The sequence below is a fragment of the Drosophila persimilis genome, unplaced genomic scaffold, assembly GCF_003286085.1.
Source record: "Drosophila persimilis strain 14011-0111.01,24,50 unplaced genomic scaffold, DperRS2 tig00000002-arrow-pilon, whole genome shotgun sequence".
Classification (NCBI taxonomy): Eukaryota; Metazoa; Arthropoda; class Insecta; order Diptera; family Drosophilidae; genus Drosophila; species Drosophila persimilis.
Genome location: NW_020825289.1, coordinates 12,358,172 through 12,369,121, shown reverse-complemented (window position 1 = coordinate 12,369,121; position 10,950 = coordinate 12,358,172). Strand labels below are relative to the sequence as shown.

Sequence of the window (10,950 nt, the reverse complement as noted above, 5' to 3'; positions counted from 1 at the left end):
GTAGCTCGTAACTCGTGCCCCGCGCAGCCTGTAACTCTGGAAAGTTTTTATTTGATCGTCCGGTACATTTACATAAGTGAACTTTGGCATGCGCCAGGATATGAAGCCAGAAACGCCACTGACGACGACGACGACGACGACGAATGCGACTACGTTTGCACTGAATAATTAATGCAATCAGGCAATTTGAACCCGTTTTAGTCTGAAGTTCTGGGTGTGAGCTTGGGTTAGCATGGTTTCAAAGCATCTAAGTATAATAAGCGCCTTGTAAGACTCGAAAGTAAGGCCAAACCAAATCCAACTAAACCCAAAACAGAAACGGGACCAGAAACAGGGAAAGAAGGAACGACGGAAGGAAGGAAGGAAGGAAGAAAAACTTTATTTTTCGATACTATACTACATACTATATACTACGCCACTATACAGAAGATACCTATATCTATCTAGCGCTAACTGACCACACATATTCCAATCATAAATTAACGTGATAAAAATTCTTAGCTGCTGAAAGCCCATTTCAATTTTCGCACAGCCCCCACACCACAGAGGGGCAAGGGGAATACACGAGAGAACGGAGAGCGAAACCGAGAGGAGAGGGTGAGGGAGAGAGAGAAAACTGTCTGCAGACCAAGCAACAAATTACTAATAATTTTCACATTTAAACGACAACAAAGCAGACAAACAAACGACAAAACATACATATGCTGAAAATCGAAGCAACCCATACAAACAGACACGTATATGTAGATCTCCGTACGGTTGCTTGCTGGTGTGAGCAGACAGTTTGGCAAAACATATTTCGATTCAAAATATAAACCAAATTGAACTGGACAGAGCTTCGACACGAAAACTAAATAGCCTGCCAAGTGTCCCGCTGTCGAAATTCACACGGTGAAGGCGGCAGAGATAAGAGCCTCGAAGGGGCAATAAGGGCCCCAACAGGTTGTTGGTGGCAGACGGCGCTTCAGCGGATCCATTACCATTGAAAGGTAAGTCGAAAACTTAGAGTATTGCAGAAGGGCTAACATAGAAGGGAGAAGTGTATATGTAGAATAAAGGATGGCCGGTCGGACTTTTTTAGTATTTGCTAAAGAGAAAATAATTGTTACAAATTCATCAATATATTTACATTTAAGGAGAAATATATACTTATACATACAAACATCTGTTGTCGGAAAATAGATTCATTCCTCATACAATATTGACTATATTTTCCTGTTTACTGCAGGAAAGACTCGGCTTAAGTTTCGCCTGAATTTCCATTTCCATTCGATAAACAAACCGTTCACACGATCCCACGCCCGACGCCGCATTCTTTGGCCACCTGATAACACTCAGAAACAACATGTTAATGCGCTTATAGTTCCCACTCAGATGAGGACAAAATATGGGCAAAAAGAGCAGTGAAAAAACAACAGAGGAACGTAAAAATACTGACCATGTCACAGAGTGCCATAAACAATTTTACAGCATTTTCGCTGTCATAAGATTAAACGTGCATAAACTGGCGGGGGCAAGGAAACGGACAAGCCACTGGATAAAGGAGCAGCGAAAGCTGGGCGATGGAGCGATGCGATGGCTGAGAGCAATAACTATAAAACAAGGCAAAACAGAAACAAAGCCTGCAAAAAATGGCAGTACAGTTACAGAAACCAGCTTTATGGAGGGAACAACACATACATATGAATGCATTCATTCCGGGCTTCTGTTTTAGGGCTGGGCCCGGTTGGGGCTGGGGAAATGGTTGTAGGGGCGATTCTTGCCATGAAGGTATGCACCAGGCAGTAGCCAGCCCAGAGACAACAACATCCAATTACAAAAGTGAATATTTCGAGCCATCATGGCTTCTATCAGTGTGGGTCTGACCTTAACATTTATTCCATCTCTTTATTCCATTCCATTTCTTTCTTTATTTTTCTGGTTTTTGTTGTTTTGGTGCCTTAAAGTGACTTTCAAGTTTTTGTTGCCCCCACAATAACATCTGCCTCTGCCTCTGATCTGATTTTGATTTCTTCTTTATCCGCAACAACAGCAGAGAAAATTCCAAGTGAAAACACTCTATGGAGACGGACCTTAGCACCTTAGCGCACATTCCTGGCGTAGCTACTCCTGCTTCGCCCTCCAGAATAATGAGGCACGCGACCATGCCCACTCGAGCACGTTTTACATGAATGGGGGCGATGATTATGACGGCAGGGCTAATAACGACAACAGCGAGGCATACACCTTGTTTCCAAATGAGACACGAAAACACGAGTACCGTGAACATATTTCGCTCATATAAACGTTTAAGCAGTGGCTGTCATTTTCGCATTATTCACGCAAAATCAACCAAAAGCCTGCCCCCCTCAGATGGCTATCAGTTTCGATGGGCGGAAAGCGCCTCCTGTCAGACTACGCAAATTGTGATATTCGACTTCTGGTTCCCTTTGGCTCGGACAGCGCCGCCAACAAGTGTCCGTCTCGGTGCTTGGATAGCCATGTGAAATATAATTAGATTTGCGCTGGCTTTGTCTGTCAAACGGTGCGTATACTCAATTCCAGACCCCAGGCACCGCGTTACCAAACCTAAACAAATTTGGGCCCACACTGACAGGCCTTCACCTGCCAGCCCCTGTCCAAAACTGACCAGCTAAAAGCACTTTGTCCGAGCCTTTTGTCCTGTGAATTTCGGGGCAATTTGTATGCCCGGGCCCTGGGCCGGTCTCTCTTTTTCCGGACGTGTGCCATTGTGCCATTGTTCCACAGAGAACAACAGCACGTCCTCTCCGAGCGTGTGGCATGTGGCATTTGGCGTGTGGCGTGTGGCAATCACAAGGCAGCTCAATAAAGGCGAAAATCTAATTTTTTAGGCAGACACAAGAGTCAAGAGTCGAGTCGAATCGAGAGTCTGAATGCTGAGATGAATATCAAAAGGTACACCTTTTGATTGATCTGGTCTCACGCTGTCATTGTGATAGTACAGCTGCACTGAGCTGCCACCAGCCCGACATCTGCGAATTTTGATTAACTGGCAGTCTGGCCCTTTGGCAGCTATAGGGAAATAATGTGTTACATTCTGGGCACGCTGCGCCACGCCTCACAAACAATAACATTTCCATAGTAGACACTCTGACAACAGCGACACTGTAACGAGATATTCCCCGTGGATTCTGTTTGACGGGAAAACCCGCCCACAGAAGCGAGTTATCCAGTAGGACGAAGCTGGACCAATTGATTACCTGTAATTCCAGTCGTAGTGTCACAACATTGCACGTAATATTCACTTAAAGGGGTATCGGCTACGTTCATACATATCTACATATATCAATGAATACGGCTGGCAGGGCGGCTGATCCCAGTTTGCTAAGGTGGCAGTGCTGCGGAGTGTTGGAACTTTTCCACCCAAAAGGAAAAATTATAGCCCTGATATCCTACGAGCTGGATATGGCGTGAAATAAAAGAACCTTTGCTAACAGGCACTGACGTTCCATAATTAACCTTTTGTCTTTGCATTTTTGCGCCTCTGCACCGCATGAGATGGTGAGTGGCGGTGACAGACGAAAAACGCCCATCAGGTAAATTGCAAAGTTAATAACCAATGTAGCCGACACGTCTGGCTGCTGCTCTGGCTGCTCTCCCGTTTCCAGTTGGCAACGCTATTTGGGTTTAAACACATCATTAACTGCTTAAATGGCAACATTTCCGTGTCCATGTGGGAATGTGTCTGCCTGTGGGCGGGGCTCCAAGTGCGTTCATTATCACCTGTCCGTCCGGGCCAGGCAGGCAGCGATACAGACAAAAGCGATATGATATTCTGACAGGGGAATATTCCACCTTCCCCACGACACTGACAGCGCACAACGTGTTCTTAAGTGCTTCATCTTGTCTGAATAACATTTGGGGCAGGACCTGGCCATACAGAAACAGAGGCATTTGCCTCATTTCCATCCCCCAGACGCCAACTCCCATTTCGCTACAACCTCTCCAACCGCTCGGCCGAAATGAGCTGGCACATTTATGGCATCCATTTTCGGGACGAGCGACTGGCATTTAGATCCCCTCTGCCCCCTCTGCCCCCTCCACCTCACCACCACCTCTCGCTTTGCGCCTACATCTAGCCGCCTGGCCATACATTTCTAATGAACTTTGCGCTCTCGAGCTGTGAGCTGAAAGCTCACCTAAATGGTTCCAGTAAGCTTCAGTTTACCCATTTACTGCCCGACTTGGAGGTAAAAACTCACCGTTATGCCTGTTTCGGGATGTACTTTTTCTGTTTCAGAGCACTGTCTGACCTTTTTATGGGGCTCCAGCTCCAGAATCCTGAATTATGAACTTGGCATGCGGCTGTTACTCCGTTAAATTACTCTTAGTTTTTCGGCAGCTCGAGAGTTTGATGATTACCGACTCATACAATACACTAATTATGCAGTTTGGGCAACAAGGTTGGGCAAACAGTTTGGATATGCCAAACTCCAAACTCTTACTTATTTTCCTCCCTCTGAAATGGTTTGGAATTTGGATCATCACTGGTTGGTTTAAGGCTGTCACAAACTTTATAACTTTGTTGAATTTAGCCAGTTTCTTTTGGTATTGCAAGACAATGAACTCTCGTGGATATGCACATATTTTGAGAATATTTCAGTGATTTTTCAGCTGTCAGCGGCCTCCCTCAAGGCCGTATCGATCAGCCCGGCTGATGGGCTGGTGGCGAGAACTTGTCGAGTGTTTCACCTTCGAGCTGGTATCCGTTTCCTAGGAACGGTACGAAAACGTTTTCCCCCAACCCAACCCCCCAACCCAATCCGCTCCACTCAACTCGGTTGCCAGTTGACAAAATTTCATGTTCTTCAATTGAATTGCCTCCATTTGTGCTCTTATCGGCTCAAATTAAACTTTTCGAAAAAAACATACACCCAGTTGAAAAAAAGGTACCAATAGATATGCAGATATCATTGTATTCGATGCATAATTCATTCTTTTTTAACTGAAACATAAGCCAATTGAGCAGATATCATTGTATTTGATGAATAATTCATTTTTTTTAAACTGAAACATAAGCCAATTGAACAACCAATGATGTTAAGGTTTTTTTCGGTGCATGGGGCATAGTGCTTTGGGCTGTTACTGCTGCCACTGTCGTTAGACAGCGCGGGCTGTGCCGTGGTGGAGGGGCGCTCGGCAATAATTTGCAACGAATATTTCAAAATGCCAGCCGCAGCAAGGGAATGAATGCCAAAGCGAAATGGCAAAATGGCAAAATGAAAAGTTCCATTTCTTGCCGCAGCCAGTTTCATATTTCTTGGCCTAGTTCTAGGGCGAGCGGAGCCCTGGCTCTACTTGACTCTTGAGCCATTTGCAGTCAGTCAGGGCCAGCGCCAGAAAATGGCAATGATTGATGGACTAATGCCTCAATTTGCCTGTCGCCCTCCGCTGTTTACACTGGAAATCCGTTCGGATCTGATGTTTATAGAGAAGCCATTCGGTAAACAATTCGGTACATTTATTTTTTAATGTGCTAACCATGAAAATGGATTAAATTTATTTGGAATTCTTTTTGATTTATTTGATTTATTGCTGGCCATAGAACATAAAGGGAAAACCGAACAGGCGAAACTTACCTGGAATCGAAATCCAAATCGATTTGAAACAATTTTGAAAAACAAGTTTTGTTATATTTTATTTGTCTCAAAATTGCGTCTTGGATGAAACGGAAACTGCGTCAAACTAGTCCCCCATACCCATTCTTCTTGGAAACCCCGCCCATCACCAGAATTGATTGCACAGAGAGTCACACACTTTTTTACGCGCAATGAGGCATGCATTAAATCTCTTTCCGCTCCATAAACGTGCAACAAAAAACCGAAACGAAAGTGGATAATTACGGAAAATGTCAGTCAGGGTATGAAGAGGCCAAGACTCCACCCCCGGATCCCATTATACAGCGGAAGAATGCCGCTTAACCTCTAACGCCCCATCGCTCCATCTTGTGCTGTTGGGGAAGCTGTAGGAAAACGAACAAAGTGCTTTAATCGAGCCAAGGGGCAATTGCCACTACATCCGGAGACCTGTCTTATTTGCCACCTTTGCCACTCAGCTCCAAAGGAGGGGGGCAGTGGGTGTAGCACGTCTACGTGGCCTCTCAAAGGCTGTCCTGGTAATTTGCAATGCAGAAACAACATCAAGCGGCAGACTCCACCTCGTGACCTTGTTCGTGAGTGTAAATACTTAGTGCTTGTTTACATTTCTATATTCATATTTAGTCTCTGCTGGCTGAGATCTGATTGATACTTCCCCTGTGGGATGTCCCCACACGGGTGACTCCCCAGTCTCAGACGCTTATCTTCGGCGCTGACACTTGGCTTTCATGCGGTCGGCTGCTTATCAATAAAGCTAGAACAAAAGTCCCCAGACGGAAGCCGGGTATAAAAGCTGCTTCAGATTGCCACTCAGGGCATCAATTCATTCACGACACTCAACAAAGATGCACTTTAATCTGGGAGTTGTTTTTCTGGCGATGCTGGGTCTGCTTGCTGCTGGGCCACTCGCGCCTACCGAGGCGCGTCACCGTCAGGGACCCATCTTCGACACGAGGCCGTCGCCCTTCAATCCCAATCCACCCAGGGGAGGTCCCTTTTAAGGACGACCGTGCTGCCGCTGCCGCTGCTGCTGCTGCTGCTGCCTCTGATGTTGTTAACACATTTGATTAATTTAATGCAATTAAAGAAAACTGAACATCAAAGGCGTGAGAGCGAGTAACTAAATTACACCTATTCGAAATGGCAAAGGGAGAGGCTCTGTGGGAATAGACCTTCCACATCATCTAGGACCGTCTGGGAGAATGCAAATCAGCAAAACTTTTCAGCTGCTAAACAATTTTCCAAGTCTCTTGCGGCCTCTCAGCAAGAACTCTGAGAACTTTGCTGGGCTGTGCCGGCATTAAAAATGTAGCTTGAGCAACTTGGGTTCTCAGGGTTCAGAGCAGAGCTGAGGGAGGGGACTGCACTGGGTGTAAATTTGAGAGCTCTTCAGCTGTTCGTAGTGATAATTTCTGACTCATAAATAGTAATTAGAGATTTGATTGGTCCATCGGCATACACCTTAGCATGGGATAAAAACATTTAAATGCAATTTAATTTGCAGCGGGCTCTGGGGGCGGATGAGTAAACTCTGCTGCCATCGCTTCTTTATAAATAAATGTGTGTGAATATATTTATATACATATGTACGTATGTACATAGGTACATATATACTTGTACGAGTATTCGATGCGAATAAAATTGAGTACGCGCAAACATTTCAATGAGTTTCACACACAAAAACGACACTTTTTTCCTCACGCTCTGCTTTTCTATTTTCAGATGCGATCCAAGAAAAGCGCAAAGAAAAACACTTGCAAAAATTAGCAGCAGCGCCGGCTGTGGCAGCGGCATCGGCATCGGCAGTAGCAGCAGCTGGCTGACGGACACCGGCAGCGGTCGGGAGGAGGCCGTGCATCTATAAATAGGGATCGAACACTTTGTGCGCGTGACAGCTGTGAAAGCGGCGGGGGGCCGGCGGCAGTGACAGTGGCAGTGGCAGTGGCAGCCGCAGCGATGGCAACTATGACGTCATTGGCTGGATAAGTGATTGCGTTCGGTTCGGCAACGTCACGGATGCGGTATAAACTGGTCCGGCCAGGCCAATAAACCACATATCGCGTATACGCCGCGTGAACCTGGCATAATGAGAGCGCCAGACAAACGGGAGGAAAATGAACGGCAAGCAACAGCAACAGCAACAGAGTCATCCAAAGCAGCAACGGCAGCAACGGCAGCAATAGCAGCATGCAAAGAGGCAGCAGCATCGATAACATTAGCATCAGCAGCTGAGCAGCCATGAGAATCGCGAGAAAGCACAGCAAGAAGAAGGAGAGCCGTGGCGAAAAAGACAAAATTTGCGAAAATAATTCGGTGCTCACAGCTGCTCTAGAATCAGTCTAAATTCGTCGTCGATCGGCAGCAACGAGTGTTGTTGTGGTTCCACAAGTCCACAAAAGCGCGCGCGCTTGTATCTGTGTGTGTGTGTGTGTTTGTGCGTGTGTGTGTGTGAACAGAGGAAACGGAAGTGGAAGTCGAACCGAAAGCGGGATTGAAAGTAGCAGCAGCTGAAACGACTCAAACGAGCATTCTCGAGCAACGACACTAAGCCCCAGCTGAAAAATAAATCACCAATTGAATCAAACCAAAAGCCTGCAGAGAATTGTGCGTAGAGCGTAAGCTTTGAGCAAACAAACAAAAAGCTACCTTACTTGTGCTTCAATTAAATTCTTAAACAGAACAGAACCCAGAAATGCCGACCAAAGGACAACAAACCCCTTCCATTGTGATGTCTTAGCCATAGCGATAACGGTGAGTGTAAATGTTCGAGACGCCTCTAAGATTTGGCTATACACAATACATGCCTCCAGGGCCCTTTCTCTCTGTATAGCGACCAACGTAATCGGGGACATCTAGGAATACGTATTTCTGAAATTTCCATTTCAGAAATATTGCAAGTATTGCTACGGTGGAGCAAGTTTTCTGCCAAAAAGTGTTAAAGGAAAATTTATTATGCAGCAGCAGCTTCATGCTGTATTCATGGGGCGCCACATTGCGCAGAGGCATTTCTGGCTGGTGCTGTTTCTGGTGCGTATTTTCCCAGCCTCTCCGATGATTCTCCCCATATATTGGGCTTACTTTTTTCGGCAGTTTCGTTTCCCCTAACCAGTTCATCCTGTTAAATGTGTATCTCATGGATATGCTACCTCTACCTATATCTGGTTATCTGGTTATTATATGACGTCTGCTTTGTTCGGCTTGTTACACTGATGGCCCCTGGCAGGAGGGCATAATTGCTGGTTGAAATTGATGGAGCCCATTACTCCGAGTGTATCCAGAAAATAAATTACTTTTAGCTGCTTTCATTCGAAGTAGATTGCAACTTGACCTTGCAGCTCGAACTAGGTCTTGCCGCCGGGGTCTTACTCTCTCTCTTTGCTCTTCCTCAGAGTTGAGGATTTGTTTTCTTTTACAAGTCGCCAAGAATTTGGTTAATTTGCAGTCCCATGGCATGCACAGAATAGCTCGACATACAGCCATGCCATGAATTCGTTATACTCGTATGTCTGTACATTTCTATATCTGTAAATATGTGTAATGCCAGGAACTTTTGCATTTGGGTGCCGCTGGGGCAGCATCATCATCATCATCATCGTCATCGTCATCGTAGTCGTCGTCGTAGTAGTCGTTGGGTTCTTCTGGGCTCACTGAGATGCAATTATGTCTGTGTCTATGTTTATGTCCGAGAGCATCCCCTGGCACAGCGTCGCTGGGACGCCTTGACAATGCACTTGAGTCAAGTTTGCTTCCTCTACTCGGATCTGCTCCGATCCGTCCTCGCGCTCTCTATCTATGTATCTCTCCTGGGCTGCTGCTTGCCAAAATGCACGGGAGGGTAGAGGATGGGTCTCTTATTTATTTATAAAATTTTGTTTGCTGCCTGTTTCCTCATGCCACTTCTGCAGAATACACCTTGGCCTTCTTGGGGGCACGCCCCGTGAATGATAAGCGGGGCACAGCGTCGCCTGTCTATTGTTATACCTGGTACTCAAAGAGTATAGGGGTATATAAGGTTCGTGAATATGCATGTATATTCCTCTGATATCATACATTTCGCCCCGACTGTACCCCACAATGGCGACCTTCTGTGGCATTCAGAATTTTAAAGAGACGAGAAAACCGAGAGATAACGTCATGGAATATTATATAGTAATCTGATATGGAAAATCCTGTCTGATGTCTGGCGTTTAGTGTCTGTGTCAGTGGCAGTGCAGTTGGGGGCACTCTTTGCACTTTTTTTTTTCCTTTTTTTCTTTTCTTTTGTTGCTGAGGAGGAATGCCTTTTAAAATGTCATCCGCATGCCCGTAAAATCTCACCCATACATCCTCTGCTGCTTTATTGCTTTTGCAACTTTAACTTCGTCCCCCAATTCACGCTATCGGATGGAAAAACTTTCGGTTTTCCTTCTCCCCTCCGCGCACGGTCCCGGCCCCGGCCCCAGCCCCAGCCCCCTTTCTGGCCTGGTTTGATTGATCAATGTTGACAGATTTAACGAGCTGGTAAAGTGCAGCAAAACAATTCAATTATCTGCGTGTGTATGGAAAGTGTGTGCGTGTGGGTGTGCGAGGAGGATAGGCCTGGGGCGAGTCGAATGGAAAGGAAATATTTGCGTACAGCGTCAGATAGTGCTACCATCCCATCTCATCCCACCTTGCCTCGTCTTCGCTTTTCAACCTTCAGAACCAGGTTGCCTCGGAATTAAAAATGGGGAATTATTCATGTGCCACACGGCTCGCTTGCCGCGCTCTCCACCTCTCCACCTCACCACCACTCTCTTGGCTGCCCTGTCTCTCTGTGGCAGCTAATAAATAATTCACATTGAATTAAATTGCGTGATTTCTTCTCGACTCGAATCGCCTTGCCACAAACACAAAATGTAGCCACCTATTTATGCAATGCAATTTCTGTGCTGGGCTCAGTTTTCTCCGTGGCTCTCATTCGCGCCATGCCCCCTTCCGTTCTTCCTCTGGCTAGTTTTCTTTTGGGTTTTTCCTCACATTTTCTCGCATCCGAACACGCAAGGCCGCTCTGCTCTGGCTTCTGACAATATATGAATTTAATCTCGACCGATTTCCCCGTGCCGCCGTTCGCGTAATGCGATTTTAATGCCGGCCATGGCATCCGCCCCTAGTCGGCTGTGTTCCCTGAGGGCGAATTAGATCGGGCCAATATCAATTATAATTCAATTATGCAAATTTCACATCTCAAATGCAACAGGAAAACACACACACGCTTAACTGAAATTAGAAACCTAAGGCACAAGTGGTTTAAGGGAAATTCCACTAAAATACTTTTTTGATTGGTTTCCAGCTTTACATTTTCACCAATATT

At 45.9% G+C, this 10,950-nt stretch overlaps 1 protein-coding gene across 1 annotated transcript; it reads left to right on the top strand.

Moving 5' to 3' along the window:
• The first annotated feature begins 6,448 nt into the window (after nucleotides 1-6,448).
• LOC6602142 (metchnikowin) lies at nucleotides 6,449-6,721 on the top strand. The gene has a single exon (XM_002027077.2). It carries the CDS (start codon nucleotides 6,464-6,466, stop codon nucleotides 6,617-6,619), a length of 156 nt encoding a protein of 51 aa, XP_002027113.1. The 5' UTR covers nucleotides 6,449-6,463; the 3' UTR covers nucleotides 6,620-6,721.
• The last annotated feature ends 4,229 nt before the right edge of the window (nucleotides 6,722-10,950 follow it).

Bases quoted from the DNA above. Each gene is read 5' to 3' on its own strand.
- LOC6602142 (XM_002027077.2), top strand. From the start codon at position 6,464: ATGCACTTTAATCTGGGAGTTGTTTTTCTGGCGATGCTGGGTCTGCTT.